This window comes from Apostichopus japonicus, chromosome 10, assembly GCF_037975245.1.
Source record: "Apostichopus japonicus isolate 1M-3 chromosome 10, ASM3797524v1, whole genome shotgun sequence".
Taxonomy (NCBI): Eukaryota; Metazoa; Echinodermata; class Holothuroidea; order Aspidochirotida; family Stichopodidae; genus Apostichopus; species Apostichopus japonicus.
Genome location: NC_092570.1, coordinates 8,027,450 through 8,053,134, shown reverse-complemented (window position 1 = coordinate 8,053,134; position 25,685 = coordinate 8,027,450). Strand labels below are relative to the sequence as shown.

Genomic DNA, 25,685 nt, shown 5'->3' with positions numbered 1-25,685 from the left:
GTTATTCATATCAAACAAATAAGTTTTTATTTTCCCGCTGGGAGGCTTTTGGCTTAAATAATTGATGCCATTCAAGATTAATGGAACATCAAATTAAAAAATTTGGTCTTTGTAATCAAATTTTGGGGTGAAGATGTTATAACAAATCCTCAGTGAGGGCGCCATACAAGAATGATTAAAGTAGATTATTACAAACAGATGGTGGCACACATTGTATATAGAAAGGCTTTCTAAACAAGGTGAAAAGTTTTTTAAGGCTGTGGGGAAGGAAGATATGTTATGAAGAACGTGAAAGGCCACCATTGCAACACCATGACTAATTATACAGCTATAACTTTAATGAACAAACAGATTAGTTTACAATATGTGATCGGTATTACTGATACCATGTGCTGTAATTATGTGCTCTTAAGTATCACATAATTACAGCACCTGGTAACCGGAGTGTTACCCACAGAATTGTTGTCATTGGGACATGGAACCGTGTGTAGTTTACATTTGAAGGGGAGGGATGGCAGGTTGACTTTTAAACCCCACTAAAGGGTGTAAATCTTGCTTTCAAAATCTTGACATTGCCATTACAAACAGCTGTAAGGACTATATCACTGCTTAAAGGTGACCATATGTAAATAGAACCTGCAATCTAAGAATTTTAAACCTTCCTTACTGAGTCGTGTTGTAAATTAGCGTCGCTTTGAACAAGTCGTGTAAGAGTTTATACATGACTGGAGACATATATTCCTCAGTCTTACCAAGGTATATATATGTGGTATAGTGGTAACCACTACACCTAATTAGTGAGTTGTTTTACAGTTTCTTATCCAATACAGGAAATTTTGTGTCCCACAAATTTTGTTATTTATAATTCATTGGTAAACATTTGAAATCTTTTGCCGGATGTCATCATTCCTGAGGCAATTTCTATCACTACGGTAACAAGATAAAGGTCTGTGGGTATATGTTCTTTCTATAAGCTCTCTTAATGGAACTACTGGGTAGTGGCAGAGTCAACAGGGATAAAATGCAGCTTTAGAGAAATTATTTCACCACATTGAATGATGTGGAACTAAACCTGTTAGATCCATGTGACAAACGGAACACAAATCTGATTAATTATATCGTCATGCTTTTTTGTTGTTGTTTGGTTACATTATCAATTTGGATCGAACAAACATTTTGAAACCAATCATGCCATGTTACATATATGTAAAACAGGAGTCGTCACAATTTGTCAACAATTTTCTTTGATTAGAAGGTAGGATACAAACAACTGTGGCAAAGGCACATTGGGTTCGGGTGGTGACTTACAGTAAGCTGTAACTGGTGAGCATGGGGTAGGAGCTGGGGGGAACTGGGGGCACGTGCCCCTCCCACTTTTTTTCCAAAATAGCAAATGTGCCCTACTAGCTAACTGTCTTTTAGATATTTTAAGCCTTTGTTAATTTTAATATTTTATATTAATTATTTATTTTTAGTCTGTACATGCTATTTCTAAAATGGCATCCCATATCTTTATGTAGCACGGTTAACAATAAACAATCTCAATAAATAGTATTATGGCATACTAACACATCATATATATTTAAGTGATATGGCTGGTGTGTATCGGTTTATAGCATAACGAGTGGTGGTTGTGGAATGAGAAAGAGCCCCTCTGATGTTGTGCCCCCCCCCACTTTTTGGAAGCTTCCTACCCCTCTGTTGGTGAGATACCAATGATGAAGGGGTACAAACTGGACAAGAAACGTGTAAAAAATATACTCATTACTAGTAGAGATGCTGGTGAACTTATTCCCAGTATCTGAAATTCTGAAGTATATACACATTAGCATAGCTAAGTAAATCCTACATGACATTTCTCAAATAAAATTTTCTATCATTTTTACCAGTTTTCATCCACCAGTACAATCCATTCAACCCGCCATGATTTACGATTATTAAAACAGAATAAAACTGTTTGAAAAGTTCAACACAGAAAAAAAGTGCCTGAATGAAAATTTCAAAAAAAGCCAACAGAATGAATGAACAAGTGGACAAACTAAAGGACGGATGGATGGACGGACTGACTGACTTACAAATGAATGACCAAGAAGAGTATTTCTCTTTACATTAACAAATGGGTGATTTACCTTACTAAGCCAAAGTGGATTATAACATATTAAATACACTGCAGGAAAGAGACAGAGATTAAGAGAACAACAGGTCTATTTCACAGGAGTATACAAGGGAGTTGTTATGGAACAACTCCCTTAGTATACTCTGCCCGTTTTTGTAATGACTTACGGAACGACAATCTGCCTTGAGGATATTTTTTTCTCCGAGTGAAACTGTATCCTTCTCCTCTTCTTGATGCCGATAGCATGGCCAGTAACCATGCTGGAGTAATATCTTGCGAGTCTCGGCATGGGACACATATGTAACAATGTGTGTGTGTCCTCGGTCCATCCTACATCTTATAATAAAGACTGACTTCTCTTAAAAGGCTTTGACTTTAGAAACGACACTTAGGTATGCAAATCTATCGCAGTAAGGAGAAGAGGCCAACAAAATTTAACACAAAAACTGAAAAACAGGGCAATGATTTGTACAGTCCTAGTTTTGTTTTCTTAAGTCGCCTGACCTTTACTATTTCGAAGAGTTACGTATTAATTGACTTATCAAACACGGGGTTATTTACTGGTAAACATCAACAAGGTATAGGGTACACACACACACACTGTGAGACATAGAATGTCAGATATTTCAGTTATCCGAGAGGCACACTACAAAAAGAAAGAAAAAAACCAAAAAACACAAAACTTCCTCATTGACAGGTAATCCAGAAAATTAGTATTAAAAAAAAAAAAAACACGATTATTTCATAATCTTTCTTAATATAAAGCACAAATTGCAGATTGATGTGTAATTTACAAAAAGCGATAATCTAATAAAGTGGGGAAAAACAACTTCCTTAAAAAGAAAAAAATACTGTTTGTAAAGATTTCCTCAACATTATATTAAGGCTGATTTGAAGCTGTTTTTCATTCCTTTGAAGTTTAGGGATGAAATTTGACAATTTTTTAATTTTATTTTGTTAGTTTCATCTATTTGCCAAAACTGAGTTTTGAAGGGGGAGCATTGTCTGTTTAATGAATTGCCAAACCCGTCTTAGCTCCTTCAATAAATATCAGTCAGTTCAGAAGAAACCAATTCATGACCAACTAAATATTTTTATGGAAAAGTCAACTTGACACAACTACACATTACAAGATAATGAAGCATTTTGCTTTACAAGTTGTAGAGTAATGAGAATCAAAGGGGACGTACCCCCTCCCCCATGCCCCCCCCATCATCTTTGGTTTATATGACAGAGACCTTTGCAAAGAACAATTCTCCCTAACAGCTAAAGAACATCTTGTTCCGTTTGGTAGATATCCTCGTTTAAACCTTGTGTCTGGCAGCTGTCATTTTGCAGATCTGTGATGTCATACGGCGGCCACTAGGATCTTAAAAAACTGTACTTTCTCTTTTCTTTGCATATTTTCGAGGCAGAGTGTTCACCGTGTTAAACCCTGAGACCAATGCCTTATTAGGTTATTATATGAGTAGGGTTCGATATATTAGATTCAGCATAAATTTGTAAAATTCAGCACCATTACAGAAAATTACCATTGTAATAAATGATGATGAACATAAAGAATTGAAGCACATGTGGCTTGATGATGTCATATTTAGACTTGATCAAGTCTTTGGCCTATGTGTGTGAGACAACACTAAATCTGTGACATCTCCCAAATGGAATAAGACTTTTCTCAGCTTCTTGGGAAGTTTTTCATGACAGGTATCTCTATCACATAGACAAATGATGATTCTTAGGTTTGAGTCTCCTGGCTATGGAGGGTGTGGTAAAGAGAGCAGGGGGGGGGGAGGGGTTCCCTGTTCATGACAGTTATCTCTATCACATAGAGGAATGCATGATTCTTGGGTATGGAGGTGGTGGAAAGAGGGGGTTACCTGTTCATGACAGGTATCTCTATCACAAAAGACTAATGATGATGGTTGTTGTATTTGTTTCTCCTTTAGAGTCAAAGGCTAAGGTGTAGTAAACACATCACAATAAATACCTAGATTTTTCATGGTTAAGTGATTTAGGTTATTAAACATTCCCACTTCATGCAAAGCCAGCAAGGATAGCCAATCAGTTTGTAATTGACCATAGAATTAGTATCCACTAAGGATCCATTGAATAAGCCAAAAGATTTGGCTACCTGCCCCTCCTCTCCCATCATCCCTCCCCAACCTCAGATGCTCTTAGCCCCCACTCCTCTTTGCTGATGAAGCAATAATACTTCATTTCCAAAAGTTATCTATGTCAGCATATATATCTCTGTAATGGACAATTTGATCAAGACGTGATCACCATTTGATTAAACATACGTCATATCGGCCAAAAAATTGACTTTGTGACTGAAATGTTTAAGTGTATTGGAGGTAAATCATTGGATTTTGTGGGTGAGTGAAATCTGCATACATTTTGCTTCCCGTCCCACCCGCCCCCGCCCCCCCCCCAAAAATATGTACCTTTGCAGAGTGCCTTTGATTCACTTCTTAACCGCATATAACTACCGTAATGTTATATACTGAACACATCCTACTCGCTAACAATGTGTATTAATGAACGATTCTATACCACTGATGATACTCAATTAGGCATACCAGCATCATATCAACTGACACTAAAGCCGAGTACAATTATAACTGTCCAACCACACACACAGACACACATCAAGCATATCATATCTGTACCTACCTCATCTTTGTCATTGTTGTTGAAGGAGTTGGACCAATATCCATACTTCATCAATTCCTTCATGGTCTCCGTATGGGAGGCAAACGTAACTATGTGCTCCCCGGATGATGTCGACGATTGCCTTTGCATCATTTTACACCCTCCTACCAATCAAAGTCAGCTTGACGTCTCAACCATTCTACTCAAAAGTTCCAACAGACAGAAAGAAGGACAGACCTCTCACTAACTGTATACAGTACTCACGATATCAGGACTGCATCATAGCTACTGTACTGTAGCAGCAAACAACTTATAAAGTCCTCCAAAAGTATCCCTATAGGAGATTCCCATTTCAATATGTAACCTTTCTCAGAGTGCTTCGGCCTTCCCTTCCTTCTCCTTCTCCTCCTCCTCCTTTGGAGATGTTGCTGATCCGATCAGGGAACTTTTCTTGTACTTAGTTCATCCTCATCTTTTAATAGGATTTCTTAGCTAGATTCAATGGAATCAGATTTAAGAGAAGGCACTGCTGATACCATCAGAGAAATAGATAGTACATGTATACACAGAGACACACAGGCATACATACATACATACATACATACACATTTACCACCGAACATCTGTCCTCCAACAAACTCTGTCTATTCGTATTAAGTGAATGCACTAAAGCCTCTGTCGTATAACGTGCTATATATTATACATATATAACAGTCAGTCAGATATCGACAACAAATTAAACAAATTCTCCCCCATCTGTTGTGAACATGACATTTTCAACAATATCATGATTTAAAACTCCATTTGTGGAGATGAGCACAACACTTTGTTTGAATACTACATAGACCTTGGAAACTGATCTTAAAAGTGAAAAAATGAAAAATGATAGAAATATAAAAACAAAAATCCCTTTCACACTAATGCAACCAGTGCTTTTAATGGCATATACCTAGAAGTGAGTGAGCTACTATGAGATGTTTTTTGTTGAATTTTTTTTTTTTTTTGCTTTATTTTACTTTGGTGTTCAATTCAAGAGGAAATATCATATTTTATTATCTAGCAAACTAGCTCAGGAACAAGAAACTTGCGTGACGTTTTGTTCTGACTTCTCATTTACCGAATGGAATTAAATGTGCCAATGGATCAAGGACAAAAAAAATATTTTGACCATGCAATGACGAAATTTTATCCTGTTTGTCTCATCCTCGCAAGTCCAACAAGAATGGTTGCCGGGCAACTTTGGAAACTTGAGAAGTTTATTACTTTTCATCTTGATATTTGTTAGATTCTTGACATTTAGCTGCTCACCAAGTGCGCTTTCACTTCTTTTATTAGGGTTGGTGTTATACACTTTTAAAAGAGTGTTAGAAGTACTATCACTTACAACTGAAGATTGACGTCACCACCCTTACTGACCTATCGGACTGTCGGATGTGTAGTCACCAAATATACTTGATAAACATGACTTATTACCCTACCAATCCCCTCCCTTCCTCTTTCTACCCCTCTCCCAACCCCTCTGTTCCCTATTACTTGAGGTCTAGTGAGAGTATGGAAGGGTCAATCACTCAGACAATTTAACATTTCATTCTTTTAGAAAAATTTGCTTGTTATTATTCTATGGATGACCTTAGAAAAAGTTCAGTATGCGACACATGAAATAGGATTAAATCCCCTTCTAATCCCCTACCCCTACACTACGGTGTTTGGAAGTAGATTTCATTTTGTTAATTATCAAATCTATCTTTTCTTGTTATTGATATATATCAAAGGAATTCTTTGAGAAGTGATATACCAAGCAGGTTTATTTGTTTAATTTGGCTTTATTACTTATGGAATTACTTGTAATATATCAATATGCTAAATAAAATAAGCACCATATAAATCTGGGAAAAGTTTCAATTTTTATTTTTCAAAAGTAAAAAAAAAAATCCAGTAAAGATGAGACTGTGAATGTGTTTTGAGAGAACGTGACCGATGTGAATTACTTTTGAAAATGAAAATATCACAAAGTCGATGACTATTGTTGGGGCAGTAGTGTCTCCAGTGCAGCAAACAGAATGTTCATAACCATGTGATATCCTCGCTACCATGTAAAAACCTATTCTACTAATTATTCAAATGAATAAACAACTATCCCAGCAAATTGGCAGTATTGTCCTCTGAAGCAATAAAACTTGACCAAGCGTTTCATACCTTCATGACAGGTTTTGTGTCTTCGGACAGATCAAACAATTTGACCTACTAAAGTAGATTTATGGCCATTAAGACATTATCCAGTAGCAATAAAAAGAATGGCAGTTATTAACTGCACACAGTGTCACAGACATAAAATGGACAACTCTCTTTCAAGTAACTGGCTGACCCATTAGTGTAGTACAAATAGATGGAATGTGGATAATGCTGTAGGTCAGTTTTCAATGATATAACCGTACTGTGTGGGTACTAGGGATATGAAAGTACATGTTTGTGTACTAAATAAGTGGGTGTACTACATGTGGATACTTTGTGTGTACCAATTAAGGAATAATTTAGTACTTGAATATTGTTTAAGCAGTTTTGAAAGGCCTGAACTTACCCTTCACAAAATATATACTATGGATACTGTGTAGAAAACCGGCTATATGTCTTTACACTTGTCCACATAGCAATTTAACTATTTTGCATAGCATTTTGTAAATGCAATACTAGATAATTATTCCCTGTACATTTGGGCACTAAGGAAAAACTAAGGAACATGACAACTATATATCGGAAAGAGTGCATTGGCCAGGATTCTCCTACCATGAAATTATTCAACTACGTTTAAGATCTGGAAGCCCTTCACAGAAACTATCGTGTGCAGAAGAAGATATCTATAACTTAATACAAATGAAAGAAGTACAAAGATGAACTAAGGCACAGTATACCCAACATTAGAGCAAACTTTGTCCTAAATGATATCATAAAACTAGCAAAGATAGCCACAAAAGGCTTTTGATTTCCATATTTCAATTTTATGTCATTTTCCAAAGTCAAGAAGTATTACCTTTTCAATTTTCCATCTATTTGACCACATTCTCAGTTTATTAGTAATTCTGTAAATTTACCTTATTAAAGGGGTTCAAGATGTTTCATCTTCACATACAACTTACAACTGTTTTATAAGCAATTCAAATTAACATCTAAAACTATTTACGCCAAATTAGGATATTTTCGTGGTAATCACAATTTAAAAAAAAAATAGCCAAGAACCCCAGGCAACAAAAGTCCTAGAATCAGTGAACTTTCCTACCTACATTTTTATACACTGAGAAGAATGAAAGAAAAAAAACACAGAATGACTTTTCTTTGCAAAAATGTTTCCAAAACCCACTTTCTGCCCATCTGAATGATGGCCAGACATGTATGGGAAGGGGTAGGGAAGGGGGGAAAAGGGATAGGGGAATTAGGAGGAGGGGGAAAGAAACAGAAAAGTATGAAACTCACAGGCAACTCACACATGAAAAGAAACTAACGCCTTAGAAAACAAAAGGAAGAACCTGAATTTACAGTTGACTTTCGAAACAGAAGGAAAAGTAACACATCCTGCAGTCAGAAACGAGATGACGAGATGAACAGAGATGATGAAGATGAAGACGAAGACATACTGGTAATCTCGGAAGGAGAAGGAAGAGGAGTAGTAGAAAAAGACTGTAAATCCAATAATAATCCTAGTAAGCTCCAAGGACACATGTGTGTTGCATTACAAGATATTATTCTCTCCTTGCTCAGACAACCGTTGGTTGCCGTCCAGGCCAGATGTACAATAAGAGACCGGAGGTGTATAGCGTATACACACATATATACACATATGCATATATATACCAATGTCTATAAAATCTGACATTTAACAACAACAACAAACCTACATGCAGCACTAGCTGTGTGACGAGGTAAATTACGAATGGCAAAGTTCAAAAGTGGGTCATTAATTGTAATGACAGGGTTCAAAATTAATCTCAATCCCACAGAAACATATTTCAGTCCTCCTGTGCCACAGATTGTCACTGCAATACAAGGTTCTTGTCACAAATGACAATAAGATGATGAGGTCTGCTGTTATCGAGAGGTGAGTCTGGGACATATCTCCATGCTGGAAAAAATTACTGTCATAGTCTAACATGGTCAGGTTGGCAAAGTCAATCCCCTACACATCTCACATGTCTGGCAGACCTCAGACAACATCTACCCGAGTGAAAATGGTGGTGCCCGTGGAATGCGCTGGCACTGATTATTTACCTCCTTACGAACGATATTTAACTCTTTTAAGGATACGTGAATGTGGAAAACAGGATCTTTACCCACTGGTCAACAAAAATCTCTCTATTGCACTAAATAGCCAGATTTATCTGATGTTAAAAGCAAATGTTTGGACTGTACCAAACAGCAGAGAGGGGAGGTACCAACGGCTGATGAATCTTATGAACATGACATCCAACTGTGAAATCAACCGGGGAGACTATTAGGGTGGAGGTGAGAGCTTTCTTCAGCTGCGTGAATAGCACACTGTGTGGTAATGTACCACGTGCACAGAAGGCCTTCTTAGCACAGCGGTGACCTTACAACCAACTTTGATATTGTGTACGAAAAATAATTTTATTCAGTTAGAGTTACATCGAAAAGCTTCCCTCCCCCCACCAGATATCACCATGTTGCCCTCATTATAATGAAGCTGACCTTGAAAGAAATTTGTAAAAGATAGGTATTTCGATATAACGGTAGTCACACTGCGCGATACTGACACATTATCAAGCCCTTTGTAGAAAATCTAAAAGAAGTCTCAAAATTAAGGAGATTTTCACTGTACTTCTAGCAAACTAGAAAAATTAAACTGTGCAGAAGCTGCACAAAATACTAGATAGGCCAAAATATGGTAATATAGAATAGACTTTTTAAAGCATTCAACTATAAACCTACCCATATTCCCCCCCCTCCCAATTATTTTCTTTGACCCTCCCTTGGTACAGTAGCTTTGAATTACATCTAGAATTCAAACCTTTCGTGAGCTACATTTGGAGCAGAGCAAAGAGACCTTATGGCTAGAATTGAGGTTGAACCTGTGACCTGTTTCACAACCCCAGCTAGAGGTCACTAGTTTTGAGACGATCACTTAGTACTCATAAAAATAGGGGTAAAATAAGGATGAAATATGAAGATTAATTTAGATTAATTTAATATTACAGTATTTACAATACACAAGTTAGCAGAAAGATTCAAATCCACTCGAACTTTCAATCATATAACTTTGTCTCTCCCAACCCGCCCCCCCGACCCCATTGACCCACTTGGCATCACCAGCACTCACCGAAACAATCATTGTCATTCGAAGGTATTACAAGTTCACAAAGCCAAAGGTTGATGATTTAAGACTCCATCAGAAAGAGTCACTTTATACACCTGCCTATACATCCAAAAAAGTCTTATCACATCTTGTCCCTAAATGACTGAAGAAAGTAAGTTTTCATCTTACAATATCTCCTGAAAATGCTACATGACAACACTCTCTATACAAATTCTGCAGCATGATATGTTAAGTTCAAATCTTGAGACTGCGAAGCAGAACACAATCGAGTGTGAAGGCTGATTGCTAAAAGAAATAACAAACATGTCATCACATGCTTTTTACATTGTTTGGCATTGTCTGAAGCTATCACGCCAGATCATGCCAGATATGATGCGTGGGAGAAGAAACGACGACAACCAGGCGAGAGGCGAGATAAATGCTAGTACTACCGAAGAATGCACTAAAAAGGGCTCATATTTAAACAAGAGGAACACAAATCAAAAGCCTAACGGAGTAGAAAACCATAGCCGATCGTGCGCTCTGGAATCGTATTAAATGTCACAGATCCCTGTACCAATTTACCGTTTATATAGCTTACACATGTATGCTAAGTTTGAAATATAGCATATGGTGTGACATATTACTAATCATAATCATTTAGTCAATGACATTTAGTACAGAGAGATCCATATTGCTTAAAGCATCATATTTCGTTGTTTGAGGACTTTGGTCAACACTTGTGCCTAGCGTATCAATTTATACTCATTTAAAGAAGACACAGTAATATATATATGAATCATACGAATCATAGTATTTTATAAGAGACAGATTTCAGAGGCTGCAAAGCTGGTACAAAAAATTAGAACACTAAATTATTCTCCATGTTTATAGCTCAAAATTGAAATGCTACTATGAAATTCTACTTAAAATCTTGTCAAACCTAATTAACTCCATTTTTTCCGATTTTGTTTTCGATCTATTATGCATTGCAATATGCAGAGTATTAATTGAATTTCTGAGAACACAGATGTTTAAGACAAAGTACATAATGTTTGGCATGTTTTATGTATTAATATTAATGATCTGTTAGTATTTGCACTATCAGAGAATAATGACGTCTCTGGTATAAACATAGCAAGATGCTTTGCAGAATTTTCCAATGTAGAAGATGAAATTGCACATCTGTACAGGCTGGTACCTAAACAACTTAAAATATGAAACTCGACAGTGGTATGCGTGATATAAACGTGATATTCACTAGATTATGTTTTGTAATATCCACAGACTATATGTATCCAATGAACATTGTATTAAATTAAAAGCATTCATATAAAGATTTTTCTCCTAGCATCAAATTATAAAGGCAATTTCCTGCTTAAAAAAAAAAAAATCAGTCTTATGTTTACACTTAGCAAAGATACAGGCAAATCATGATACATAAAGAGGGCGCTATTGCACAACTGTTTATATGACTTCTGTGGGTATGCAAACAAGTTGGCACATGTCCCATGTGCACAAATCTGATCATGTTCTTAAGAACACTTAAGCATACATCTACAAACCTTTAATGGCTTATTTGTATAGCTGCATCACAGCAAGTTGGAAATTTCATTTCCAAAATAATTCAAGGGAAATTTTGAAAGTGAAAGTAGGTTTCTTCAAATACAAGTACAGATTATTCACCATTAGTACCAAGTTCTATGCTGATAATATTCATGCGTCATTTAATTTCGAAGGTAAACTGTAGAACCTTACAGTAATCAAGGTTGGTTGGATTTATGAGTAACGTACGTGTAAGTACAGGAGTACTTTCGCTGTCATGGTGGTTGGTTATGTTTGCTAGGTTAATAATGTGCCGACCCACGAGGCCGATCGACTTGAGAACTCAATATTCTGTTGGTTTACTTCAGTAAACTCACCACAGATCTTTCATGCCATTGACAAAATCCTTCCCATTTTCATCAAATCAGACATCCATACTGATCCAACACTTACACAACAGTTTCATATTGTTCAAGCTTTCATAAATGTTGTGTCATTAAATTATCTGGTAGGGTGAACTGAACTAACAAAGAGAATTGTGGGAATTTTAAGTCAATTATTAAATCTATTAACAAAGGAACACCTGAAAGTCAGAAGAACTGAAGTCTAATGTATTATTAAGCTTTAACACCAATTAACCTTATAGCCTACACAAAAGGTTCAAGAGTATCAAAAAAGGAAAAAACAGAAAAAGCTAAACAAGAATTTAATAAACTAGCAATGTTCAACTTTTGAAAGAACTCACAGCATATCTGTAGAATATGTTTTAGTTAGTCAATTGTAGAAGGCACAATTAAAAGGAATTCATGTTAGTCCATTCAAAATGATAAGTTTAAAAATTATCAAATTTTGCTCGAGATGTCTTCTCGTCAAACGCAGAAGACGCTTTCTCATTCTGATATATTTTAAACGCCTCTGATAGAAGTGTCTCATTGCAGCAGTGCCACTTGGCTGTGTACCTCCTTTCAAGGGAGGATCACGATTCTGTTTGATGTGAGGCGTTATCTCAACTTCTCATTTCAGTGAGGTCGAATCACGGAAGTAAGAAAATCAAAAATAAAATCAAAAAAATATAAGAAAACTGTCTTACTTCATCCTGAGGCGGAGGCTGCTGCTGCTGATGTTCGTTTGAATAGTTCCTCTCCTCCCAACGACTCGCAACCTCCAAAGTTTCCAAAGTCTTCTGCGTGATGCTCTTGGAACCATCCATCAAAGTCAGCTCATAAAATTCCTGGATATCTGTAATAATGTCAAAGTAAAAAAAAGGGAATAGATTTGTGCTATCAACTTGCCCAACACAGCTCACTAAAATAAAATAAAATAAAGAAAATGAAGAAGAAGAAAAAAGGAAAGTGTCACAATTCACAGGAACTATCCTGTTGAGAACCGCCAAGAGAGCTGAATAACATTATTAGACACGGACCAGGAAAGCGATGGTTATGAGAAGAGAAAGAAAAACAAACAAGGATGTGACTTGAGAAAGGGAAGGGTCTGCACAGGAATATTGAGGAAAAAAAACAAGAGGCAGAACTTAATATACGGCTACAATGGAGCTCTCTCCTGATACACATACTATACTTCCCTATCTATTTTATATTTTAACATTTAGAATTGTTCATTTATCTTCTTTATTTCTGGTCTTTGCCCTCCACCTTACAAACCTAGTTCAAATAGGTTCAAAGCTGAAGTAGTATATAAAAAAGGTCGCGTATATATAAAATGTCGCGTATATATAAAAGGTCACGTATATATTAAAGGTCGGCGGTTTAACGTTCAAATCTGATAACCAGAAAGGTGAACTAATGGACATACAAGCTCAATTGAACAAGTATTTTGTTGACCTTCTCATATCACTTTTACCTGGCTTTGATAGATATTAAATTAAATCATCTATAAAATTTAACGACGTCTCAGGTTTCTGCCAGTAAATCTGATTGGTGAGAACCTCCAGGCAAATACTGATTTGAATTGCTTTTTAAACCAATCGCAAGTAAATCACACATTTCTTGAGCCTAATACCTGGATGAACAGTTCAAACTTAAATGATAAAAATATTAATGTCAAATTCTAGAATATTCAAAAAGTGAGCTGAAGATAGCAAACAAGTTGAACAACTAAAAAAGATTCAAAGTTCCTTTCCTAAAAAATAATAATAATAATTTCAGAAATTTTCAGTGAAAATCTTGATTGTGATAGTCAAGTATTATTAATGAGCACTCTGGATGCTGACATCTATGTACACATACAAAGGCCATTCTTCTCCTTTAATATTTGATGTCAAATTAAGGACTGATAACATATAGATGGCGCTATTTCACTATTAAACAAAGGGGAAGTTCATTATAAATTTTCACTACCTTCATATTTAGAACTGTTCAAAAATAGTACCATATACCTTAATATTGCCCAGCTACATTTTTTTTTTTTTTTGCTATCTTACAAACCAACGTGACAGTTCTGAAAGAAATGTCAGGTTAACTTTTACAACAAATCTAATTTTGATGTATCTGGATTCTTTCAGTTTTCATCCAGCCTTGTGGATTAAAGCCTTCATGCCTGGAGGACTTGAAAATGTGCATCTTATCCTCTGTGGCATGAAAATCAATTTTTTGGGTGACCTGTCAATCTTTCTACCTAATTTGAAAATCTAGAGCAAAATCTGTGGATCCAGACAAATTTAAAATACATGAACAACGATCAATCCTACTTCTCAAAGAAGTCAGTATTTCCTTCCTCTTTCTTATTTCAAACTAATAAAATGAAAACATTTCAGAGAAATATCTTGCTCCCAATTTCTTCAAATCCACAAACTTGTTATAAACCGTTGGCTTTGACTCCACACGATATTCTTAGTTTTACATTCTTTGTGTGATTATTGCAGCTTAATGAAAACTTGCATGCTACTGTTAAAGGAGCTAACAATATGTTTTAGTCTGACACTGTCAAAGCTGTGAATGTTTCTAAGTACAATTTTAAAAGCTGAAAAAAAACCTTGAATGCTACTTTAAAGGAACTTAGAATGACTTTTATTTAAGCACAGAATTAATTTTGATATGTTGCAGACCCATTACAAGATCCGGGTCATAGTTTCATAAATATATTTATTTTTTATGAGACATTAACCTTTAAACATCTGAGGTTCATCAGTTAAAGTGCCTGGACCACTTAGTCTACTGCAGAGAGACCATTAGGTCAGTTTACACTTCCTCAGAGGCAAAACAAAGTCAATGATAAAACATGCTAAGTACTCCGAATAACATTTTTTATAATACATATCACAAATTTTCAGAGCAAATGCTCTGGATTGTCTTATTCAGTTGTCCTGTTGTTAACAGAACATGTTCTGGTTGAGATATTAGAATTTATCAGACAATGGATTAACATTAATATTTAGCCTGCACTGAGGAGGTAGGTGACGGTATCCTCAAAATTTGGCTTTAAAGGAGCCTTTCAAAGATTAAGATTTAGATCAAGAAACTTAACTAGCCCTCAAATTTTCTTTAATCTTGTACTATAACATATCAAAGATAAATGTAGCTAAACAATGATCGGGGAATTGGTCATAGAGGGCGCACAGTATTAAATGGTTACCAGGACATACTAGGCAGGGTAGAACGTGGTGCTAAGGTTGTGAGGAGACAGGTAAGCGAGGAGTGCAGTAAATCTTTTGAATTAATTTTTTTTGTTTTTTTTTTGGCTTGTTTCTTAAACCATCGATTCAGTAGCTATTTGTGAGAATGTTTGCAGACTGTAAATTTAAATATCAGTCGGTCATCGTCGCTTGTCAGTTATTATATTTAGACTTAAATTATGTATAGATCTGTGAACCACTTTCAATAAACAACAAACACCTATTTACCAAATGTAGGTTTACATCGGTTGCCAATCCTAACCCACTGATTATAAAATTGTCACCCGATTTAAAGCTTGATTGTGTGTTAATGTTTAATATTTTCTACAAGTCTTGAAACTAACAGTGTTTTCTGTCTCGATCGGCCCGTAACTGCCAGTTAAATGTCAGATCGCGACGATAATGAAAAGAGATGCGAATTCTCTTTGTGTTGCGCTCTCAAATGTCACAGCTGCCTTGAAAAATTTGAGGCTAAACTAGCAAGATTTGAACATCTGGATATGTACATAATGGTGTTATATAGTACACTGGGTTTATAATTTCAAATCTCATTCCAAAAATGAGGCTAAATACATATATATAGTTAATTTTCTTTCATAGACTGCCTTGGTTATAAGAAATGTAACTTTGTTATTAAACTCCCATGGGGCTATCAACACCCTTGAGTTCATTTCTGGAAAAAACAAAAAAAAACAGAGACTCTATAACAATTATTGGACATTAAATATAGACTACTGACAGATGGAGAAAATGATAATGCTGTAAACACTCTATCTGTAAATGCTCCCGGCAGATTATTTTGAATGTTTAATTTTCTCTCCTCCTTTCTTTAAATAATTCATCCTTTTGTCTTTGCTCTCTTCTCTCTACTTTTCCACCATCTTCATCTACTGTATATCGTGATCTAGTTGATGCTGTTAGATCACAACAACTAAACAACATGAGTACAACATGAGTACAACATGAGTACAACATTTAAGTACAACATGAGTACAGCATGAGTACAGAATGAGTACAACATGAGTACAGCACGAGTACAGCACGAGTACAACACAAGTACAACATGAGTACAACATGAGTACAACATGAGTACAACATTTAAGTACAACATGAATACAGCATGAGTACAGATACAAAACCTGTTTCAAGTCTACATATACACTTATCTCATACACCCAACCTACTAACACTGGTGCCCCCCTCCCCCTCCCTCACATCCCCATATCCCCTGCCTTACCACATCTGGGACTCTGCTCACTCCTCTTTTCAAATCTACCATTCAGGATGTAAACTTACAAATAATACCATGGGAACCCCCCACCCCCCCCCCCCCACCCCACCCCCCCACCACCCCCCTCCTTATCTACATCCCATCCCAAAGTTAGTCCTTCCCTTCTCATTGACACATCACTGCCTTCTCTCTTCTACCTTACAAATCCAATAACAGAGCATTTCTGTGCTGTGTTTCATGTTCCTTTCAACACTCAAAGAAAGATTCTTGAGGAGACAAGCAAACACAGACAAACAGAATACAGCGGCACACATGTAGCATTTTCACATTTCACCAACATTTGGATGATACAGAAACTGTTGTCAAATTTGACATGGGTAGGTATAGCAATGGAGTAAAAGAAGAGACCTGAGCAGGATGTAATGTTCAGTTTTTACAACACAAACAACAACAAAAACAACAACAACAAAAAATTAAGAATACTTGCTAAATTGTTGGATCTTTTCTGTAATCAATATTTTTCCTGATCAAGTAACGGATAGTAAAAATCCCAAGGCTCTCCAAACTTAGTCATTATTAACTAAAACAAGAGCTGATCCCAGTGCCCAGATTAATTGGATTAAATGGATTAATCTATCTTCACTACTTGGGACTGATCGCCTCATGTGTTATGGGATTTCTTGGGTGCTGTCATTGACTTTGCCTGATCACGTACACATTATGTCAGTATATTATGTAAATGGATAGGATACAGATTTCTTGTGAAAATCAATTTCATTATATTAAGATTATAAATTTGTTTAGACAGTAGGATATCTTTGTAGATATTTAAGCAATATAAAAAGCTAACAGTGTTATCATAAAACAAAGATACTATATGTGTACAAAGTTCAAATATTTGAGGACAAATAGTGCTCACTGCACTTGTATAGACCTGAAAAGAAGTAATTCTACACGAAGCTTAGCTTTCAGCTGGTTTCGAGTGTTGAACATATCTGTACAATTAAAAGGTCTTTTCAGTTTCAAATATCTTTTAGAGCTTGTGGGAACTTCCTTATCAATCCTACAGATTCATCCAAGCTAACAGCAATTCTTTTCCACCAGGAGAAGACGCAGATATGTACAGTAGGGGGAAGTCAGGGGTAGGGAAAGAAATTAACAGTGGCTGAATAACCTAATGCCAAGTTTTAGAAACAGTTTAATTGAGCTATCAGAGGCACAATTAAAAAGAACCCAAGTTGGCTGGTACAAACCATCCCTCATAGAGGGTGCACAGTGTTAAAAGGTTACCAGGACATTCTAGGCACGGTAGAACATGGTGCTTCTAAAGGTTGTGAGGAGACAGGTAAGCGAGGAGTGCAGTAAATGTTTATGCACAAGTGATGTTCTTCCATGGTAGGCTATTACTACAAAGGGTACACTTTTGAATTCATGAGACCATTCAGCCACACTGTGTCACACTGTGCCACACTGTGTCACATTGTGCCACTCTGTGTCACTGTGACATTTCCTACTACTTTGACATACATCCACATTACAATTCATATTCCTACTGGGTTTGGAGTCACCTGGCCTCCCAAGTTATGAAGACTTCTTTTGACCCCCTTTCCTGCTAAACATCTCTAACATTAGTGTCGAACAATGTCGTTTCAGTAAAAGATTAAATAAAAAAAAACTCATTTCAGGGCAATATAATCAATAACTAATAATCAAATCATAATTATATTAATTAATATACAGAAAAACAAATATCCTTGGAAAAGTTTATCCCGTACGTAGCATATTCCCCAATCACACCCTGCCGCCATCTCCCTCCCCAAATCCCCACCTCGATCTGTTCAACATATGAAGTATTTCGGAATCTAGTTAATACCATTCCCAGGGCTTGAATTACAGATTCTGGAACGTGGATGCAGCATAGTGAAACAGATGTAACAAAAGTTGTTTGTTTTTTTTTTCTTTCAAACAAAGACATCAAGCAGGCAACATCAAACTCTGCAGATATAAATATAGCTTCTGGGTATTAAGTGAGAAACCAATAATCGGTCTACCAATAGCATTAACGGAGATATAAGGCAACACGATACCAGACAAAAAGGCTGTTATTTGGCAAAAACATAAGACAATTAAACCATAGATGAAAGATCATTACCGGCCTGAAATAGAAGGCTTTTAAGGTATCTTCATGTCGGTACTGAAGAATGCAGCGTTCTTATCGTGAACGAAGATTTGGAGTTATCGTAACATACTGGCTCTGTGCCATGAACTTTGTATTCACACAAAACTAACCAATTCATATCATAAAATCATATTTTGACTTGCATTTTCATGGCAACATCATCATGATATGAAGGTCATCCTTGTCATGTGAAAATTGCACATTTTACAAACTTTCCAGTAATTTTTTTTTTCCAAACGATACATGAGAAACATTCTGATGTGAGATCTACCTGAACAGTAGATATCCCAGTTCATGCAATTGATGCTAATTTTTTTATTTCTCATCATAAATTTAAAATATTTCAGATAGAAACAGGTTTCAAGTTTTCAGATTGTTCTGCCTATTTCTTAGAATACTTAAATATTAGTACATGATAAATTAAATCTGGTTTGATAGATTACATTGCTAAAAAAAAGGTTTGTTAGAAAAGTCCTGACAAGAGCAGTATTTTGGATGCGTTTATACAACTGACTTGTGAGTAAGTAGGACCCAAAGAAATCGGCTTTCAAATTCAGGAAATGAATACGAGCAGCAAGGAAGACGTTTCCCAGCTATAACTAGAATATTATGAATAAATTAGCGTAATTTTTTATTAACTGGCAGTACCAAAATTTTTTAGATGTTCCTTAAACAAAGACGCTTTGGATTTCATAAGCTGCAAACAGTATTTAAGCCTTTATTAGCCACGACGATGAAATATCTCACACCTTATTTATCACAGTTGCATACAAATTTAAGTTGACTGTATTTTCCAAAGGAAAGTGCATTTCAATGAATAATAAAAGATTGCATTTCATTTGGAAATATCCTCCACAGAGGAGACCATTTGCTATGGATATTGGGTAAGCAAAGAGTTGGATAAATTGGTGTGTCTCAAGAAATTCATTGAATATTCATGAAGTATGGGCATTTCTCAAGATAAAGCTTTGAATAGACATATTATTGCATACTGTATATTCAATATCCATATTCATCACCACATTACATCACAGTCAGGCATAATGAAATTTAAGGGTAAAACCCAAAGGAACTGCATTTCCACAGACAAATGAGCACACTTCCTTTGTATGTATCCCTGGGGTAGTAAATAACATCCTTCACAAAGAAGACCATTTTGGTATGGATATTTAGTATTGAAGGTGTGGATAATTGGGCTCATCATATACATATTCATGAATATTCATAAAGTACTGAATATTTTTCTGTCGGTTTTTACAGAGCAGCATATTACAGCCATTACTGTAGTAAATACAAAGCCATGATCACTCAAAACATATAAATAAGATTTTGCAAGCACAAGGATTGCCCATACTTGTGTCCATGCCCTTAGCAAAAACATCTGACACATTGATAAGCTTGTTGCCAGGCAACTATGACGATAAGCTAATAGCATACAAGACTGATCTTTACTTTGTGGGAGCCTTTGACGAGAAAGACATGCTTCAGACAGCTACTGAAATGCATCATCACAAAATTTACAGAAAAAACGAAAATAGCTGAAATCATCCTCATGTGCAAATAGGTCTGGTTAGACCAGTAAGGTAGGAAAAACAAAGAAGGGTTCTTTGAACGTGAAATACACGTTCTCGACAGAGAACCTAACTTGGAACACAATGTTTCATGCAGGGCGGTTCGAACATGGTGCCAACACATAAACAAATATTAGCTCACATCCAATGGTCAGATAGATATATACCAATAAAGCCATCTTGTCTATGGGAACATAGACTTTACAGTCTCTTTCTGTAATTTTTTTTTGGGGGGGAGGGGGGAAGTTTTAGAAATTTCAGCAGAAGTCTTTTCTGAACAAATCTTGAAGGATTGCATCCTAAACCATTTTTTCTGAGAAACTGAAAACTGATGAGGTAATTCAATTGAGTTTTTTCTCAATGACAAAGGCATAAATCTCCCACCTCACCTCCCCTCCCCACCCCCCACACAGATATCTTGCTTCAATGGTAATATAAAGCATCATGCATCCAATTGGATGGACTCTACCTTCATGTGAAAATATTACCAACAATGATGGCTTTTACTAGATCGATGAAAGCTAGATGAGTTGGTTTCCCTCTTACAACCCAATTTTTTTTTTTTTCTCATTGGACCTTTTCGTTATTGTGTTTATTATAAAGCGGCATCTATATATTTTGTATTTCCGTCTGACAGGGACCCAACACACAGAAGTTGCAAGATGGCCTCACTGTCAATATTTGACCCTTGAAAATGAACCACAGATTATCAAACAATGAGGACAATATCCACTGAGGAGGAGGGGGGGGGATAAGGAGGAGGAGGTGGATAGGAGGAAGCTTACTGTGGTCCAAAGGGAGTAATATAGAGATGTCCTGGATTTCTACAAGATTAATGAAGAAGAGAAGGGAAGAAGAAAGAAAAAAAACATAGGGTGAGAAAGAGACTACGAGACTACTACTACTACTAGTGCAGACTGATTTCATGACCATGGGATGTCGTCCATAGTACACACTGACAACCAATGGAGTCATTTCAGAGTCGCATTAAAGTAATAAAATTCTGTTATTGGTAAAGAGGTAACATATTGTAGGCAGTCTGGATATACATCAAGATCTACACATTGAAGAAAACTCCATGGATCTAAGAGAAGTCTATACTGTAGTTATTAACCTCTGATTGGGAAGCTCTGAAGTCTTTTACATATTTTTACAATAACTGTAGCAGCTTTGGATGCGGCAGGTGTGTACCCAACAATGAAGGTGAAGCCTATTTCCTTTCCTCCTTAAAACAACACTACTACTAAAGATAATTTAAAAGAAATACAAATATAAAATAAAATAATGAAAAAAAATAAAAACAAAATTTTAGGGAGAAGTTGATGCAGATGATAAAAGAACTCATCTTTGTCTTCTATTTCAAATAATCTTTGTCAAAGAACTCATTTCTATTCGGCTAAATCTCAACTCACACTGAACATGGTAAACTTCATGTACACACTGTTATGAGGGTGATGACATTACTGTAAAAGGGTCATTAGGGGGTGCAGTGAAAGAATGTTACCACTAAGTATTGGCATGGCAGATTTGACTGTGTGTATAGGAGACAGTTAAGGGAGGAATGAAGTAAATTAATGGGTATAACTTTTTGAGAGGACATGTCATTATATTTCATCATGAACTCTGACCTCGCACTGAATTCCTTGCATTTGCATACACCTACATAATGGAAGAGAGGATAATTGGTACAGTACATATCACTTTGTAAGGACATGTTCCGATGACTGACTCAACTGTCTGTTAATGTGCAATGTTAAAATGTATGTACACAGTTCAATACTAATGTCCACGCATGTACGAGATCAATGTGCTCTTTTTGCCAAAGTCTAGTGTTAAGTGCCGCAACCACTTTGCAATATTGCTTTCCCCAGACATCTCTATGCGCCAGAAGAACATTTTTAACAGTGTCTATAACCTTGAATGCAATTCCCACAAACACTTATCCAGCTAACAGGCGGGCATCTATGTGAACGCACTTTAAGAACTACTCCTGCCCGTTCTCCGATGCCGCTAATTATCATTCCACCTCCTTGTCTGTGAGCTTTCTCCTCTACTGACGAAGGTTGCTCTCATTCAATTTTTTGTTTGATGCTAGCTTCTAGCACATCTGCATCTCCTTGTTCTCTCTGAATCATCATCTTGATCATCATCATCATCTGCTACTTTATTTAGCTTTTATCCTGTGTCCTTGCCGCTCTTCTTCCTCAGAAGAGGAGGAAGAGATTGATAGATACGAGCCGGGTAGCTTGTTACATTTTAATAGCAAACACCTTCAACCTACCCACAATCAGAGACACTACAGTAAGTCATTAATTAAATCAAAATGTAAAGATTTACTCTCTCAATTTATCAGATAGAAAAGGCAGACCTGGCAAAAACAAGACATAATCATGTTTCAGAAACTATGTAAATTGAACAAACAAAGTAGCAGGCATGGTTGTTGAATCCACTGTTGTTGAATCCTATAAGTAAGGAAGAATTGACTACATGTGTAAAAATTATTGTTTTTCCAGCTTAAAAGAATTCTGACAACACTAATGTCACTTTAGATAATTCACATGGGATATGAGATAGGGGAGGAGATACAGTAGCTTGCTTGGAATTGTTTTTTTTTTTTTTTTTTTTTTTTTTTTTTAAATGGAAACAAACATAGTATGTGAGGACAAGGATCTAATGGACTTCTTCATAATCCCAAAAACTTACCGGTTTGGGTATTTTCGAGCAATGATACTTACCTGTCTCCAACTCTACATATATGCACTTTTCCTATCTACCTAAACTACATGATAGGAACGTTTCCGCACGGCGCCCCCACTTTTGGGACACCGCCCACTGTCTCTTCCTTCCAAATCTACCATTAAGAAGATCAACTACAGGAATTCCTACCGACAGATCAGTAAAGGACTTCTACTACTAAGAACCTGGTTAGAACAAGCTCGACTCGATGAAATAAATATGTAGCAGTAATTATCCAATCTAAGAAATGAAGATACTCTATGATCTTAAACTGACGGCAGATAAAACTCCCACGGAAGAAAGACGATGACGTCAGTAGGAACTTCTTTAAAGGTAGGCAACCAGGGGATATGATAAAGGTAAGTACAGTATAAAGGTTCCTAAGTAGAAGACTTGGGCATACAACCAGGGTTGCCAGTTTCACAGTGCCGCAACCAGCCGAATTGACAATGCTGGAAATACACTGTACTATTCAGTATGTATACACACAAAAGGGGTGGGAGAGGGGGGAGGGAAGAAAAGTAAAGGTATTTACAAAATTTTAGGTACTACAGTAATTTCAGTTTGATACTGTGCAGAGGGGAACTGGGTGGTCTTAGAATCAATAGTGGAAACATTCCAGAGGGAAAAACCTTGCTCATTCTTTTGTCAGCATGAGGTATATATCCACCAGGACACACCAAGACACCCACCCTCTGGTATATAGAGCAAATGTATCAAGGGAATTCAAATATGCCATCGCACTTGCAAAATTATGCAAACCCAGCAAGGTACTGTAGAATAAAATATTATTCCATATCTTTGAATTGCGGAACATTTTTCTTAGATCGTGCATGTGTTTAGGTGTGCAGAAATTCTCATTGGGCTGTGACTGTACATAATTTCAGAAGCTATGTACTTTTGACTTCAACCGTAATTGGATAATCCCTCAATTTCAGAGGTCCATGCAGGTGATGTTATCTTTAATACAGGTCCTTGCTGCCTTCAGATACTTCACGATGAACTTCAATACCAAACAAGATATCCAATGGATGTAAATCACACTAGAAAAGCAGTTATAAGCCTAGAGAATGGTAGATTTGGAACCAAGAGGAAGTAGGTGTTGAGTATGTTGACCCTAAAGTAGGTCAGTGGGGGCGGGGGGAAGGGAAGGTGCAGTGCTAAAATGTTACCAACTTTTGTAGGCTAGGTAGTCTTGGTACATATGTAGAATAGAGACAGGTAAGAGAGTAATGAAGTAAATATTTCAAAACTAAAAAACAAAATGGGAAAACCTTCCCCCAAATGAAAAGGATACTTATGGGCTGTGCAGGAAAGATAACAGAACAAACTTCTTATTCCAATTAAGTGAAAAATGGCCTCAAAAGACAACAGTTCGGAACAAATCGAAAATAGGAAAGATTCCACACACAAAATGGAGGCCTAGGCACTTTGGGTGGCAGAATGAGAAGGAATGGCATTGACCCGAGAGGTGCGGACATACAGGGCGTGCCGTACAGTATTAAAAGGTTACCAGTTCATTCTAGGCACGATATAACAAGAGTGCTAAGGTTGTCGGAAGACAGGTAAGCAAGGCGAGTGGTAAATACAAAAAATTTGTACTTTCCAAATTTAACAAGGTAAGCATGACCTTCTAAGGTATAACATATATAATATAGGTCTATGGAATAACATCTTATCCAATATATAATTTTATGTTCCATGAATGATTCTGCATTGCTTTATTTCATTTGCACAATAATCTAGTTTTTTAGTGCCTTAAGCCCGGGTCACATCTGCGCGATTCAACACGCGATTCAACTCGCAACTAAAATCACGCGAATCAGTAAAGTTGCTTCAAAGAAGTTGCGCTGATTAGGACATTGCTCTATTGCAAATCGACGGCGCAACTTTTATTGCGCAACAAGTTGATAACCGTGTCTAACTACGCGATTCAACCTTCAATTGTATTGCGAGTTGAATCGCGTGTTGAATCGCGCAGATGTGACCCGGGCTTTAAGATTATTCTACAACAGGTAATTTACACAGCAGCCACTAACAATGAACCTGTAGATTGTTGGCCATGCAACTCTGATAACAGTATTTCTTGAGCTGCATTTTTTACTTCAAAGACACATAAATTATAACTTATTGGAAGATTTTAAAAGGGAGATGCCACTTTATCCCGGTTGTGAAAAAAACAAAACAAGAAAAACACGACGTCAAAATGACTTCCTAAACCAATTATCAAAATATATTCCCTGGCAATAAAATCCTGAGGCAAGTCCTTGTTGATGATTTTCTCTTAATAGGAAGAAAAAGAAAGAAAAAACAAACTCATAACCGAAAAATTACTTCCGCTCACTTCAAACGCTATTAAAGCACTGAAGCAAATTAAATCCTAGAAAATTGACAATCCCTTGGCACAAGAGGATAGAATAACTTTACAGTACAGACAATTTTCTGCTCTGTTCTCAGGCAATGTTGTCGTACGTAAAAGAATTAGACCACAAATTCTGAAAAGAATTCTAACTATAAATGATCCACCCAAATTTAAGGACCAGAGATATTAAAATACTGGTTTGAGAGATAGGGCCAGACATTAAAAAACCTTGATATACCTAGAAGAAACTCTATAATATATATCTGTATAATTTGAAGAGGTTAGGACCACACAATATTTGAAACTATTGTACTATGAAGCTCATAATCTACATGGTCATTAATAGTATGGAGAAGGGGA

The 25,685-nt window shown here is 36.4% G+C and overlaps 1 protein-coding gene across 13 annotated transcripts in view; it reads right to left on the bottom strand.

Annotated features, from left to right (window-relative positions):
- Positions 1 to 25,685, bottom strand: part of LOC139975392 (disks large homolog 1-like) — a 155,108-nt gene that overhangs the window by 96,200 nt on the left and 33,223 nt on the right. For 7 of the 13 annotated variants that reach the window (XM_071983335.1, XM_071983334.1, XM_071983336.1 and 4 more), the window contains exons 4-5: positions 21,013 to 21,051; positions 12,706 to 12,854 (exon numbers count right to left, since the gene is read on the bottom strand). In XM_071983335.1, the coding sequence (XP_071839436.1) occupies positions 12,706 to 12,854; positions 21,013 to 21,051 (188 nt within the window). Of the gene's footprint in view, positions 1 to 2,283; positions 2,461 to 4,789; positions 5,320 to 12,705; positions 12,855 to 21,012; positions 21,052 to 25,685 lie in introns of those variants that run through there. The other 6 variants (XM_071983338.1, XM_071983337.1, XM_071983343.1 and 3 more) reach the window with 5 other exon arrangements.